The following is a 13,033-nucleotide window of genomic DNA, read 5'->3' as shown; positions in this document are numbered from 1 at the left end:
TGTTATAATCATTTGATCCAGATCTCCAAGAACAAAACTATTCAGTCAATGCTCGGTTGTCGTCATTGGCTGTCTTACAACGTGACATACAGTCATTATCTGAAGATTTCATCTTGATTACAAACATAAATGATGCTTTGTACTGGACTGTACTAGCAAGGGTGTGTCCAAATGCCTTGTTAAACTGATCTTCAGCCTGAAACATTTGGTACGTTCCAGCACTCGTCAGATTGTCAAATGATATGAAAAGTCAGTGCTCCCTCTTCTCTGTAGAGGTACAGTTTTATATAAGCAGATTCTAAACTCCAAACTGCTTGAATATTGCTACAAGGACAATTAAGGAGTTGTAAAAATGGCTGAATGTTTTGGTTGCTAAGGTTTATTAGTTTTTCTGGGCTGATTACAAGCTACATCCTTGCATGTTAGTTTTCTGTCCTGGTAAGCACACTAAAAAGCATGCCACCATAAACATGGTTTAAGTGCTAACACCAGGTTGCTCCTTTGTCCTATTTATTTCTAGTGCCTGTAATCCAGCCATAGTTCTTACACTGGTTAGAATAAGTAGCTGGAAATGTTCCTGTCATACTACAGGCACCTCTGATAACCTTCTTAAAAATGCAAATGCTTCCAAACGTGGATAAAACGTGGATAAAAAGTGGACAAGAATTTTCAAAAGATTTTTATATTCTCTTTGGACAAAGATTGTAAGTAACTATGCTTGTCCACCCAGGAAGAAAATACTAGGATAACACCTTTTTATTAGGACTCCTCCCACTTTTTTTGCATGTGAACATCCTGCTTGATAACATTCTCTAGAATTCAGAAACAGATTTGCTTATTACTTTATAGTTGCATTGCTCCTAATAAAAAAAACATTTAACTGCTGTTCATTCTAGTACAGGTTTTACATTCACATTACCTATGATACAGTGCCATTCGTATGCATTATCTCAGCAGTCTTGGCAACGTAGACTAGTATTATCCTAATAATTACATCACAGAGGTTTGTGCAAAGCTCAGGTGAAATTTGTACTGGGTTTTTCCTTGCTTCAAGCTACCACTAAAAAAAGAGACTTGCTTAAGTAAACATGTTAGTGTTTTATTACTGGGCAGAGGATATGCAGAACCTTCATGCTGAATCAACTTTCCAGAACTATAAGCCTTTGTTTTGATGTATTTTGAGACATAATGTAGCATTTTAATGCAACCAGCATACTCAGTTTACTGCAATCCCAGCAAATCTGGCACATTGTTTGTCTGGCCCATTCTGGAGGAAATATGGAATAATTTGGCAGCTGTGAAAATCGGCTAGAAAATGAAACATTGTTATAAATGGTAATGAGTATGACATCGTGAATGGTCCTTATCCTGCCCGGGGCCACTTCCTTTCGTACATCAGAGCTGAAACTAAACCCCTAAGCTTTACTTTCCCCCATGCTTTAAACACTGAATTCAGTGGCGAGACCAACTTTTCATCTTGTAATTCCCAAAGTAATTAAGAGCACAGATTTCTTTTGAGACTGTATGTATACCTACTAGTATAGAATCATTCCCATTTCCCAGTCCTTCATGACTGATTCCCCACTACTTGAAAGCTTATTTAAAAGGTGGTAATTTACATAACCTCTATAGCATTAAACTGCAGCAATAGGTTAATCATAAAATATAATTAATACATCAGGCTAGGCTAAAATCAGCAATTGACAGATAACTAGCTTAATGCTATAGCAAAATTTCAATCCTTTTTTTTTAAAGCTTTTTGTTAAGCAGGTGGTGATGGGCAACTGTGTTCAGCTGAGTGCAGCAAAGTATACGGAGACTGGGATTGCTCTATTGCTGCTGTGAATACCTCTGCATAGGTCAAAAGAGTTCTGCAAAGAGTTTGTGCTTTGTGCGAGAAACTACAAGTTTCAGTTACAAGCTGAAACTCAGCATGCAAACTATTTTTCTTCCCTTTCAAATTAAGATGCTTGCAACCTCCACTCAGAACCCACTTCAATTCCAGTGAACTCTGGTGTGCTCCTTGAACATGCTTTGGTCATGCAGAGACTCCTAGTAGAATGTGGAGCCAGGAACACATGATTATTTAGGCGTTACCCCCTGAGACACAAAGTAACTCGACTTCAAAAAATTATGTGTAGAGATTATCTGAGCACCCCTAAAATTAGTAAACTGCAATGTGCACACCTGCTCAGAAATTTTTCTCAGGGTTCAAGTGAAACTTATTCCAAAATACACTGAGATATGTTTTTAAAATTAAAACAATTGACCTTAGCAGTATTATATCTGAGACTAGGGGCAAAGCCCGTTATCTCCAAGAATACAATGGGCGCTAGAGCTTGGCAGTTGGAAGAGGAAGGGGAGGAGTTGTCCAGTCTGTAAGGGCATGGGGTTGTCATGTGTGTTGTGTGGGAGGTTGTGGTGGCATGGTGGCAAATGAGGCCATGGGTGTGGAGATATGGGTGTCAAGAACCTGTGGTGTGGAATGTTCGTTGATTGTGGGAGAGGACTGACCTTTGGGAAATGTGGCATAGTGTTTACAGATGAGCTTTCCAGAGCCATGTCCTCAGATATGTGAAGGGAAAATCAGACTGGAGACTCTTCTTAGGGGAAGATTACATGGCAACCAATTCCCCCCAGTTCTGCGTCATTTCCCTTCTTGTGTGAATTAGGCCACATTCACCGAAATGCCCCTCTGCCCTAATACACATAGGGTAGTCACAGTACACAGGTGTCCACCCTGTTCCTTCTGTCTCCCATATTTTCACTGTTGGTAAAATGTTATGTGCCCACATGCTTCTTTCATGGTTGCTCCGTAGAAGAACAGATTTTTGTACCCTATTGCTTACTACTCCGTAGAAGAACAGATTTTTGTACCCTATTGCTTACTACCCAAAGGAGTCTCAAAGCGGTTTACAAACACCTTTTCCATTTGTCTCTCCACAATAGTCAACCTGTGATGTATGTAGGGTTGTGAGAGATCTGAGAGAACTGGGAATGGGCCGCAGTGACCCAGCAGGCCTCAGGTGTCTCAAAGCATTTTCCAATCGTCTTCCCCTTCTCTCCCCATAGCAGACTCCCCATGAGGGAGGTGGGGTAGCGAGCCTCTCAGGGAAGCTGGCAACCCCAAGAGGAAGACTGTCTGTGCACAGCAGTCTTGACCTTAGTAAGGTTTTTAATACTGTTTTTTTATTTGCCAGGCCAAGGTTATTTGCCAGTTACTATTTCAGTGACGATGTGTCTCCAAACATTTACTTGTTCTCTATTTAGTTTCAGGCTGTAAATATTTATTTAGATCTTCCTGCACTTTCCAGACTCACAGGACTGATGCTGGTCTGCCTGTCTGCACCCCAGAATACAAACAGTTGCTGATAAGGGCTGGCCAGGAGGGACACTCCTGCACCACTCCCTCCCAACTGCAGGCAAAAATGGCTCATTTGAAGGCTGTACGATTTTGAAGTCCCACCTCCAAACCTCCAGGAATATTTCCAACCCAGGGGTAGCCAACCTACAGGTGTGGCCTGGAGAGCTCCTGGAATTACAGCTCACCTGCAGAGTATAAAGATCAGCTCCCCAGGCAGAAAGGGCTACTTTGGACAGGGTTGTGGTAGTGAAGAAACATTTAAGGCTTCCCACACAGGTTGTTGTTGAATTGAAAGACTTGAGGCCTACTGCACAGGGTTGTTGTGCAGATGAAACAGGAGACAATTCTGCTTCCTCTGCAATTATTCTGCTTCCTCTGCAGAATAACGCTGTGCAGTGGCCTCAAATCTTCAGAGAGTTGCAAAGAAGAAAGACACATGGCTTGGCTGTGTCTAACCCCCGGCCAGAGCAGTATTTTAAGTGAGAAGGGGCTTTTCTGTGGCCTCCCTGTTAGGCAACTGTTTGGCAGAAGGGGAAAGTCCCCCCCCCTCAAAAGGAAGGCCCTCAGGCTCCCGTGCATTTCTCTTGGAAAGGCCTCCTTCCCTCAGTCAGGGCCTGTCAGAGGCTCCTTTGCAGCAGGCCTGAAGGGAGGGGGGGGGCACTCTGCAGCCTCCTGCCAGCTCTGTCAGGGTTCTGAGGCAATTTGCAGTTGGACATGACAGTCAGGACAGTCTTGGGGTGAAAAGGGCTAGCGCAGCCTGTCCAAGCCTCTGTTCTCACCCCCCTTGGCAGCCCTGCTGACCTCCTCTCCCTTTGGTGGTCAGGAGCAGACTGGCAGCCAGACTGGGCTGGGTGAATGGAATTTTGGTCTGTCCTGGTGAGGGGCCAATAGGAAGGCACTTTGCGCGCCTCCCCATTGGATGCTTGGCCCTGGATGGACACTCGGAGGGCCCAATCAGGAGCCGCTTTGCGGCTCCTGATTGGGCCCTCTGAGTTTTTATCCTGGACAGGGCCCGCCCTAACTCCTCCCCAGGTGGCCTTACTCTTTTATTTAATAGGACCCTGTCCTATTTAAAGATGGGTTTGAACCTTGACATTTTCCATATATATATTTAATTTTACCTAACATATTTGTATCCTATTCTCAGAAGTGCCATTTTATCCAATGTGGTTTATTCCCAGGACTGCAGCCACTATGCCTCCCAAAGAATAGCAACATCATCAGTGAGACTGGCCCTGCTGGAATAAACTGCCAAAAGATATCGGGGCCCTGCAGGACCTTGAACAGTTCAACAGGGCCTGTAAGAGTTCTTCCACCAAGCCTATGGTTGAGGTCCAAACAGACCCCTGAAAAGTGTGGTCCAAAAGTGTTAAGTTTACTAAACGTCAATCATTAACAGACGGCTGGTACAAGATGTTTTACAGGTGGTATGTTACCTCCCAAAATATTAGAAGAATCTCACAAAAGATATGTTAAATGCTGCAGGTGTAAATATGCAATCGGGTCCTTCAACCATATGTGGTGGTCCTGTGAGACTATTCAAAATTGTGGGGTTAAAATCCATGCTTTGATGCAGAGTATCATGAAATGTAAATTTCCAGTGCCCGCAAAATTTATGCTGTTGGGTTTTCTGCCACCACATTTACTAGGACAATTAAATGAGCTTTTCTTTTATGCAACAGCAGCAGCTAGATTAGTAGTAGCTCAGAGATCGAAACAACCAAAGTTGCCAGAAATGGAACTATGGATGAACAAACGGAGAATTAGCATAAATGGCAAAGTTAATGAACTTATTGTGCAGAGAAACAACACAAACATTTCTAGAACGTTGGAAGTATTTTCAGATACGCCTTGCCACAATTTTGGTTTCGGCCTTGGGAAAGAAAAAGAGCGACTTCTGCATAGAATCCAACTGTCATGGTAGATTCGAGGATGATTGGCTTTCTGGTGCAGAGTCATCAATGGATATCATTTTGACAGCCATCATCAATGACAGCTCCTTCTACATTAGATATCTGCTCCAGAGAAGATGTGAGACCAGAACAGCCCAGATCCAGGGCTTCCACACATGCCTACTTGCTAATGGCCCTTCTTAGGAAGAGGTGTGCTGTGTGGGGTGGATGATGTGGCCTTACTATGGTGCATTTCCCGAAAAGACTAACAAACACAGCACTGACTGGTGGGACAACTTTGTGATCTCAGCCTGCAGCAATGATCAGTGGCTCTACAACTTTAGGATGAGGCATAACACTTTCCAGGAGCTGATGTCTATATTCGAGGGAGGCTTGAGAGACAGACCATCAATATGACCGTTTATGCACTGGAGGTTTCATGCCGGGCTGCAAGCTGGAGTTTTAGTCATAGCAGGCAGCCCCACCTCTTCCTGCACCCACACAGGGAACATTTGGCTCGGTGCTCCTCATCTGCCCCCGATTTTTGCTCCTGCATGGGAGCTGGGGCAGTGAAGTTCCCAGTGCATAAACGGTCTATGCGTTCCCCAATCCCTGTTGAAAAGAGGATCGCCACAGCCTTGTAATGCCTAGCCAACACCACCTCCTACCACCTTGTTTTTCAGCAGTTTGAGATTAGAGTTTCCTCTGCAGGAGAAATTGTGCTAGAGGTCTGCTTCGTGATGGAGGCAGACCTCAACCAGAAGGTCGTCTGCCTGGGCAGACATTCCTCTTGCCTTCTTTTGCCCTTTTCTTGGGTTAAAATGGTGGTTGTAAACCATTAACATTACACCAATATGTTGAAATTCATTGGGGAAGACTGTGGTAGGTGCTCTTGTCTTCATGCAAGATTAATGTGTCCCTTAATCCCCTTTTCTTGTCCCTCTACGGACGATAAATGATTTCAGGCACCTGGGTTTCCCCCACTGCAATGGGGCCGCAGATGGCTGTCAGATTCCAATCTGCACCCCAAAGAGAAAGATCAACCAGTACTGCAACCAAACATTATTCTGCTGCACTCTGCTTCAGGGGACGATGGATTACAGTGGCCGCTTCATCAGTGCAGAGGTGGGCTACACTCTGCCATGGAGGTAGGGGGTGTTTGTCCCAGGAAACTCCACAGTGACCACTGAGGGTGTCCAAGCCGCAGCACTTGTGATTGCTAACAGAGCCTATCTGCTCTGATGATGGCTTATAAAGCCCTACTTCACCCCATGCAACATGGTGCAGAGGCACTTTAAAGGTAAAGGTATCCCCTGTGCAAGCACCGAGTCATGTCTGACCCTTGGGGTGACGCCCTCCAACGTTTTCTTGGCAGACTCAATGCGGGGTGGTTTGCCAGTGCCTTCCCCAGTCATGACCGTTTACCCCCCAGCAGCAAGCTGGGTACTCATTTTACCGACCTCGGAAGGATGGAAGGCTGAGTCAACCTAGAGCCGGTTGCTGGGATTGAACTCCCAGCTTCATGGGCAAAGCTTTCAGATGGCTGCCTTACCACTCTACACCACAAGAGGCTCTTCCAGAGGCACTTTAGCTTAATGAATTGAACAGTTCACATGTGTGCTGTCCAATCTTAGGTTGTATTGCCAGATAGGTTAGTGCACCTGACACCTGCTCAATTGTGGCCTAAGGACTTTGCACACGTTAACCTTAAGGATTTCCTTCAAAAGTTGTGCAGAGTAAATGTTAACATACGTCAGTAGAACAGCGCCAGAGTCCGGGAGCCCCTAAAAGACTAGCCACATCTGTGGCCGGGGAGGAGCTTTCGTGAGCCACCGCTGCTTCCTCAGACCGGACTCCCCCCGGCCACAAATCCGGCTGGTCTTTGCGGCGCTGCTGAACCCCCGCTCCTATCTCGATGCCCTCGGGAAGCGCGCGGCGGAGCTTCCAGACTTCGCTGTCCCCTGCCTCTCGCGAGCGTGCGAACGACCCTGCGCTTTCAAGCGGCTCCAGCCGGACAGCGCCCACGCCGGCCGTGTCCTTTCAAGGGGGAGGGGGGGAAGCACGACCGTATTTGCCTCCCTCCCGGCGGAAGCGCATCACGGCGAGCGGAAGGTAGCGCGCATGCGGGGACCTGGACGCGGGGACGCGTGCGCGGGGAGAGGCGGGAGGCTTCTGGGCGGGACGGCCGGCCCATGGGAGTCGCGCGGCTGTCGTTGTGCTGGCCGGAGACTCCAGAGCGCCGCCTCAGGCGAGTGAGGGGAGGAGAGGCTTCCTCAAGAGCGGCCGCGCCTGTGTAGTCGGGTGGCGTCGCCTACTCCGTGCGCCCAGAGCAGCTCGTCTCATCCAGGCTGCGTCATGCTCCCTTCCGCCATGCGCCGCCCCTCTCTGTGGTCTCTTCCCCTCCCTGCCTCCGCCCTCGACAGGGCGGGCTGCAGAAGTTTCGGCGTCGAGGTAGGGGCGCGTTCATCATGCTCCCCGAGTTTTGTTTTATAAATCGTACACCGGGGAGAAAAGTGCTCTAGTTTAGACCTTCCACGTGCCGTGCTAATTTCCGCACAAGGAATTATTTATGCCGAGGAGCTTTGGAAAATGTGACTCCTCTCTGCTGCCTTCACCTTCTGCTCCTCACCCCCTCTTTCTTCAGTAAGAGCCCAGACCTTATTTAACATCCAGTTTGGACGTACTCGGAGGTTTGCTTCTCATGGAACAACGCCAGCTGTCAGCTGTTTTTGTATATCTTCCAAGGTCTGTGGATCCAAACTTTTTTAAAGGCATAGGACCTATGGCACCCTCTCTAGCCAAACAAAGCTAACACTCCCCCCCCAAAAAAAGACAGGATAAAACAAAAGTGCCTTATGACTGGGCCATACTAAGATGAAAGTAAGGGGTGGGTGAATTACAAAAACAAAATAGTTTTAACAACAGTCACAATCTCTTAACATATCGATTACCTCCAAAAGTGAGTGTACTTAAAGAACTTTTTAAAAAGTACAAAGATATGTAGCAGAGGAAAGGTGAATATCAAAAGATATTTAGCCTCTTTCTGCAACAATGGCCCAGTAACACCTTGAACTTCAGGTGGTACAGAGAACTTCCTGATGTGTTCAGAGCTAAGCTAGTTGTGTGTCAGTGTGGCATGTTCCATTACTGTAGTTCCATGAAAGAATCTGCTCTTCTAGATTAAAAATTGAGTCCAATGGCACCTTTAAGACCAGCAAAGATTTATTCAAGGCGTTAGCTTTCATGTGCATGCACACTTCCTCAGACAAAATGGAACAAGGATCATGAGACTAGATACATAGAAAAGGCAAATTAGTGGCAAATTAGTATATTGTATACTATCTCTGCTTATCTTGCTAATCTGCTTTATGCCAATAAAGGTATTGTGTCTGTGTAAACTGTTTCATATTATCCAAATTATGCCATATGATAATTCTTTGCTAATACAATCAGTCCTCTTGAATTCAGTTGTAGCTCACAAAAACATTGGAGAAATAATTGAACTCAAAAGGACTAATTAGCTGTTTTAGCAAAGAATTATCATGTGGTATAATCTTGAATCTATCTTTATGGTTTGCCCTTCTGGAAATTTGCTTTATTCTGTACCAGTTTGGTGTAGTGGTTAGGAGTGCGGACTTCTGATCTGGCACCCTGGGTTCAATTTTGCATTCCCCCACATGCAGCCAGCTGGGTGACCTTGGGCTCTCCAGTGCTGATAAAACTGTTCTGACCAAGCAGTGATATCAGGGCTCTCTCAGCCTTGGGTAGAGAAAAGCGGCATATAAGAACCAATTCTTCTTCCTCTTCCTCCTCCTCCTCCTCCTCCTAAGGACTTGTATATACTTTGTACTTTCTGGGTAGATCTACTTCATGCCTCAAGATAGACATGCACTTGAATCTTAAACCAGAGTTTGCTTAATGTGAAAAAAATGTACTGGATGCCTTTGCTTTTCCTCCATTAACTGCTGTTATTTTACCATCTTTTAGGACCTGGTTGGATGGCTAAAGACCAATGAGAAGTTAGGAAGTCTGAGGGATAAGAATGGCCAACCCATTCGCTCAGCTGCTCATTGCCACAGCTCAGCATCATCTCCGTGCAGGGAAGAAAGGCTTATCCCGCTCTTCATCTTTGCAGCTGGCTGGAGAGATACTTGCTGTAGCTGCTGGCTTAAAGCCTGCTTTCCTTTATGATTACAATTTGGCTGGATGCTCTCAGATCCTTAGCTATGTTCAGAAGCTCCAGACAATCAGTGACCTTGGATGCCGGCTACACATTTTGAGCATTGCTGATCATGTTCTGATAATCAATTTGGACTTGATGGTGCAGTGGCTGAAGACACTCCTGCATGACAGTAAAGTCTTTTTCATTGATGTTTCTGCTGCCAGGACAAGCCCCAGCTTCTGTGACACACCAGACATAGATTCCATAAAAGAACATGTATCTGAGATATTGAATCATCTTAAAGTACTGGCATCAGATGCATCCTGGGTCCTCTCCTCTAGTGCAGTCTTTTCTGCTGAATGGAATCTATGTACTCTCTTTGGTATATTGTTAGGTTACCCAGCAACCTACAGTTTCCCTGCTCCCAAGAGCTTTGACAACTGTCTTTCTATGACCCCACTGAGGGTGTTCACTGTCCAAGCTACATTCTGTAGGATAAACAATGATCTGAGAGTTCAATTATATTCTTTCAGTGTCCCAGAAAATTTATATTCTGTGATGAAAAATGGTATCGATGAGTGGTGTGAAGCTCTACAGGATGCATCTAGGTTTCAGAAAGACTTTTCAGATCTCTGCATTAGTACTGAAAGCATCACTTTAGAGGCAGTGGCTTTGTAAAGATGGGCTGTAATCCAGAGGTGTGGACTAGTTTTCCTCTGAGCATCATTTTAAACAACTCATCTAGCTGCATTTCCAAACTTGTTTTTGAAACTTCATCAAACTTGAGAAGTGGGGAAATGTGGGATTTAGTTGCCAAATGAAGAGAGGAACAAATTGCAGTTCTTTTTCACCCTTGGATCACCCTCTTTCTCCAAAACGTGTAGTGCCTACCCCCACATTATGGTTCTTCTCTCCTTTGAATTGACCAGAGTAGGATTCCAAGCAAATATTTTTAGGATTGCTTTCTTAAGGTGAATAATTCTGTCATCTTACGATGTGTTCTTGCTAGACTTCACATGGATTTCAGTACCTTTTTGTCAAACAACATATATTAGATTGTGGGATTTAATATTTCTAAAGCAGCACGAATCAAAATTGTGTTGTTTGATGCAAATCCCTTTGGTATGTGGCTGGTTTAGACAGATACACTTGTTCTAGAACTTTTAATTAAAACCAACCACCAAAATTGAGCAACAGCAATAATGAACACTTGGGATTTATTTATTTAGGTCAACAAGCATAAAGAACCATTCAAAATGTCATAAAATATATTTTGAGGATGTTTAGTTCAAAAACAGGTAACCTAGAATGGCATAACACAAAGCCAGCCACACAAGCAAAAGTAGCTAGAGGGTATGCTCAGGGTAAAAAGTTGGCTAAGTAAGCTGCCATCGCTGTTGCCATCACTACCATTAGGAGGGGGATCCAGTGATCATGTTGTCTCTGAAAGAAAGAGGCAAATGAGTCAGATCACAGGCAAGGGTAAATGAATAATTTGAAAAATTGATAATCCCTCCTTGTATTCAAGCTTTAGTCTTTTCTCTACTTTCATTTTGTGTTTTAGTCAAAGAAGTCTAATTTGATCTATTAATGAAACTCCTGTAGGACATCTTGCAATGGCAGAAATGAGGCCTGCTGACCAGAAGATGAAGCTAGATAGTTTCAGGCCAGTTCATAGCCATTTCAGCATGGACATGGCTTGGCAAAGTGAGATGGTATTCAGAACATGGGTTATGGTTTGTACACATGCTGCTAAGTCATATGATTATTCAGAGGCAAATGCCAGGGAGATAAAGGGGGTGATACCAGAATATGATCTGAACACAATTCAAGATGTAGTCCTCTTGCAAATAGCTGGTCCCCAGAATCTTAGGCACCCCTTTCTTCAGCCCATGAAACCAATAAAATTCCAGTTGCCTAATACTAGACATTTTAGAAGCACAGGCAAGGTCTTTTCCATAGTGTCACATGTGTTGTGGATTTAAAAAAATCTTTGTAACAGTGGTCTTTTCTGGTCTCCATGGCTTTGATTGATAAAGTTTCAGGTTGTGCAACCCAGATTTAAAGTTCGTGATAGTAGGATATATGTAAGATTTTGAAATATGGATACTGACATGCTGGAAAATTGTACTTTAACTGTAGACTAAATCAATTGTAGCATAAAGTGAACATTGAAACAGAACATCTCCTACTTGTAGCTGTTTCCTCTGAGAGCGACAGAGCTCATCTCGACACTGCTGTAACTTCATCAGGCAGCTGTGATACTCATGGCTCAGGACTTCTAGTTCACAATGAAGATCTCTGCACTGGACAACAAAGCAAAGAGACGATTGCTTGGAAAAATGTTTTCCTTTTATTCCAAGGGTATAATGGGTGACAGTTAATAATTGGCAATGTACATAGGCACTTGGAGTATCACTAACCCCACATTTCTCCCATGTATTCAATATTATATTGTGTTCCCTTGAAATGTACGGAGTCAGAGATATACAAGAATGCATAATATTCTAGAGCTATAAATGGATAGACATATTAACAGATCTGTGGATTTCTTTTAAGTCATAAGGCATATGTTGCTTCCTGGAAAGACTGGTATATATCTGGTTCAAAATTTTAAGCCTGTTCCTATAGTCAGTACCTGTACTAGGGGCAAGACAGATGTGACTGAGAACGAAGTAGGCAAGCAATGAGCGATAAACCCTCTTTCCACTGGGTATATAATTTTCCCTCTGTGTCATGTTTCACCTCAGTAGGATTACCTGGAGACTGGGGGATTGTGATGGGTAGGGCAGAATTTGTGAGGGGGGGGGGAGGAATCATGGCAGAGATAGTCGTAGAGTCAACCCACCAAAGCTGCCATTTTCTCTAGAGAATTTGATTTCTAGTCTGTAGGCCAGTTGTAATTTTGAGAGAAATCCAGGCCGCACCTACAGGTTGGCAACCCAACAGCGCTCTGCCAGAGTTAGAAGTAAACCTGACTAGAGCATAAGTAGTTGGGGAGAGGGGCTGTGAGAATGTAGGCAACGTGCAATTCTCATTGGCCATGTGCCCCTTTTGCTGTTAAAATTAGACCAGCTGTGTGACTGGAGCATATCTTTAAGCTGTGGGGTCTCTCATTGTCACGTTTAATTGGAGCCTTGGTCCATCATGCTGAAATCCTGCAGTCTGAGCTTCCTTCCAGCATGTAGTCGGTGATCATGTTTTGTAAGGAACCTCTGTTGAAATCTAGAGGACAGAGGCCTGAGTGACGTGTTTCTATCTGAAAAGAGAATATACTTGAAAATAGTTTCCTTGACGGAAACATCTGAGAGCCAAGGTAGTTCTAAAGTTAGAAAGTGGGATGTGGGAGACCAGGGTTCAAGTCTGACACAGTGTCTTAAGTGACTATTCCTCGGCCCTTGTTTTCCCACATTAATACTGGTCCATTTCACAGGGTCAAAGATCTCATGTTTGTTAGTGGATAGCATGAGAACGTGGTGGCAATTTTGTGCCCTCCAGACCTTAGGGGTTTTTGCAATGAGAGCCAACAATGGCTCCGTGGAGTGATCTTGATGGGGGAGGGGGCTGAAGCTATATCTCTGTGCCACTGGCAGAAGCAGAAAAGGGTCAGCACGC

General features: G+C 44.6%; 2 protein-coding genes across 7 annotated transcripts in view; one reads left to right on the top strand and one right to left on the bottom strand.

Moving 5' to 3' along the window:
* Positions 1-7,388: 7,388 nt before the first annotated feature.
* Positions 7,389-10,462, top strand: C4H1orf74 (chromosome 4 C1orf74 homolog). 2 transcript variants are annotated; one of them, XM_077334878.1, is made up of 2 exons: positions 7,389-7,707; positions 9,244-10,462. In XM_077334878.1, exon 2 carries the CDS (start codon positions 9,299-9,301, stop codon positions 10,094-10,096), a length of 798 nt encoding a protein of 265 aa, XP_077190993.1. In that variant the 5' UTR covers positions 7,389-7,707; positions 9,244-9,298; the 3' UTR covers positions 10,097-10,462. The 2 variants fall into 2 exon arrangements, with proteins under 2 accessions (XP_077190993.1, XP_077190992.1); XM_077334877.1 differs by having other exon boundaries at positions 7,390-8,001.
* Positions 10,463-10,633: 171 nt separating this feature from the next.
* TRAF3IP3 (TRAF3 interacting protein 3) overlaps positions 10,634-13,033 on the bottom strand; it is a 40,652-nt gene continuing 38,252 nt past the window's right edge. For all 5 annotated transcript variants that reach the window (XM_077334869.1, XM_077334872.1, XM_077334873.1 and 2 more), the window contains exons 14-15: positions 11,611-11,724; positions 10,634-10,861 (exon numbers count right to left, since the gene is read on the bottom strand). In XM_077334869.1, the coding sequence (XP_077190984.1) occupies positions 10,778-10,861; positions 11,611-11,724 (198 nt within the window). In that variant the 3' untranslated portion in view covers positions 10,634-10,777. The remainder of the gene's footprint in view (positions 10,862-11,610; positions 11,725-13,033) is intronic.

The sequence above is a fragment of the Paroedura picta genome, chromosome 4 (genome assembly GCF_049243985.1).
Source record: "Paroedura picta isolate Pp20150507F chromosome 4, Ppicta_v3.0, whole genome shotgun sequence".
In the NCBI taxonomy this organism is placed as follows: Eukaryota; Metazoa; Chordata; class Lepidosauria; order Squamata; family Gekkonidae; genus Paroedura; species Paroedura picta.
This window is presented reverse-complemented; position numbering and strand designations above follow the sequence as displayed.

Coding starts and splice junctions, on each gene's coding strand:
- C4H1orf74 (XM_077334878.1), top strand. CDS start 9,299: ATGGCCAACCCATTCGCTCAGCTGCTCATTGCCACAGCTCAGCATCAT.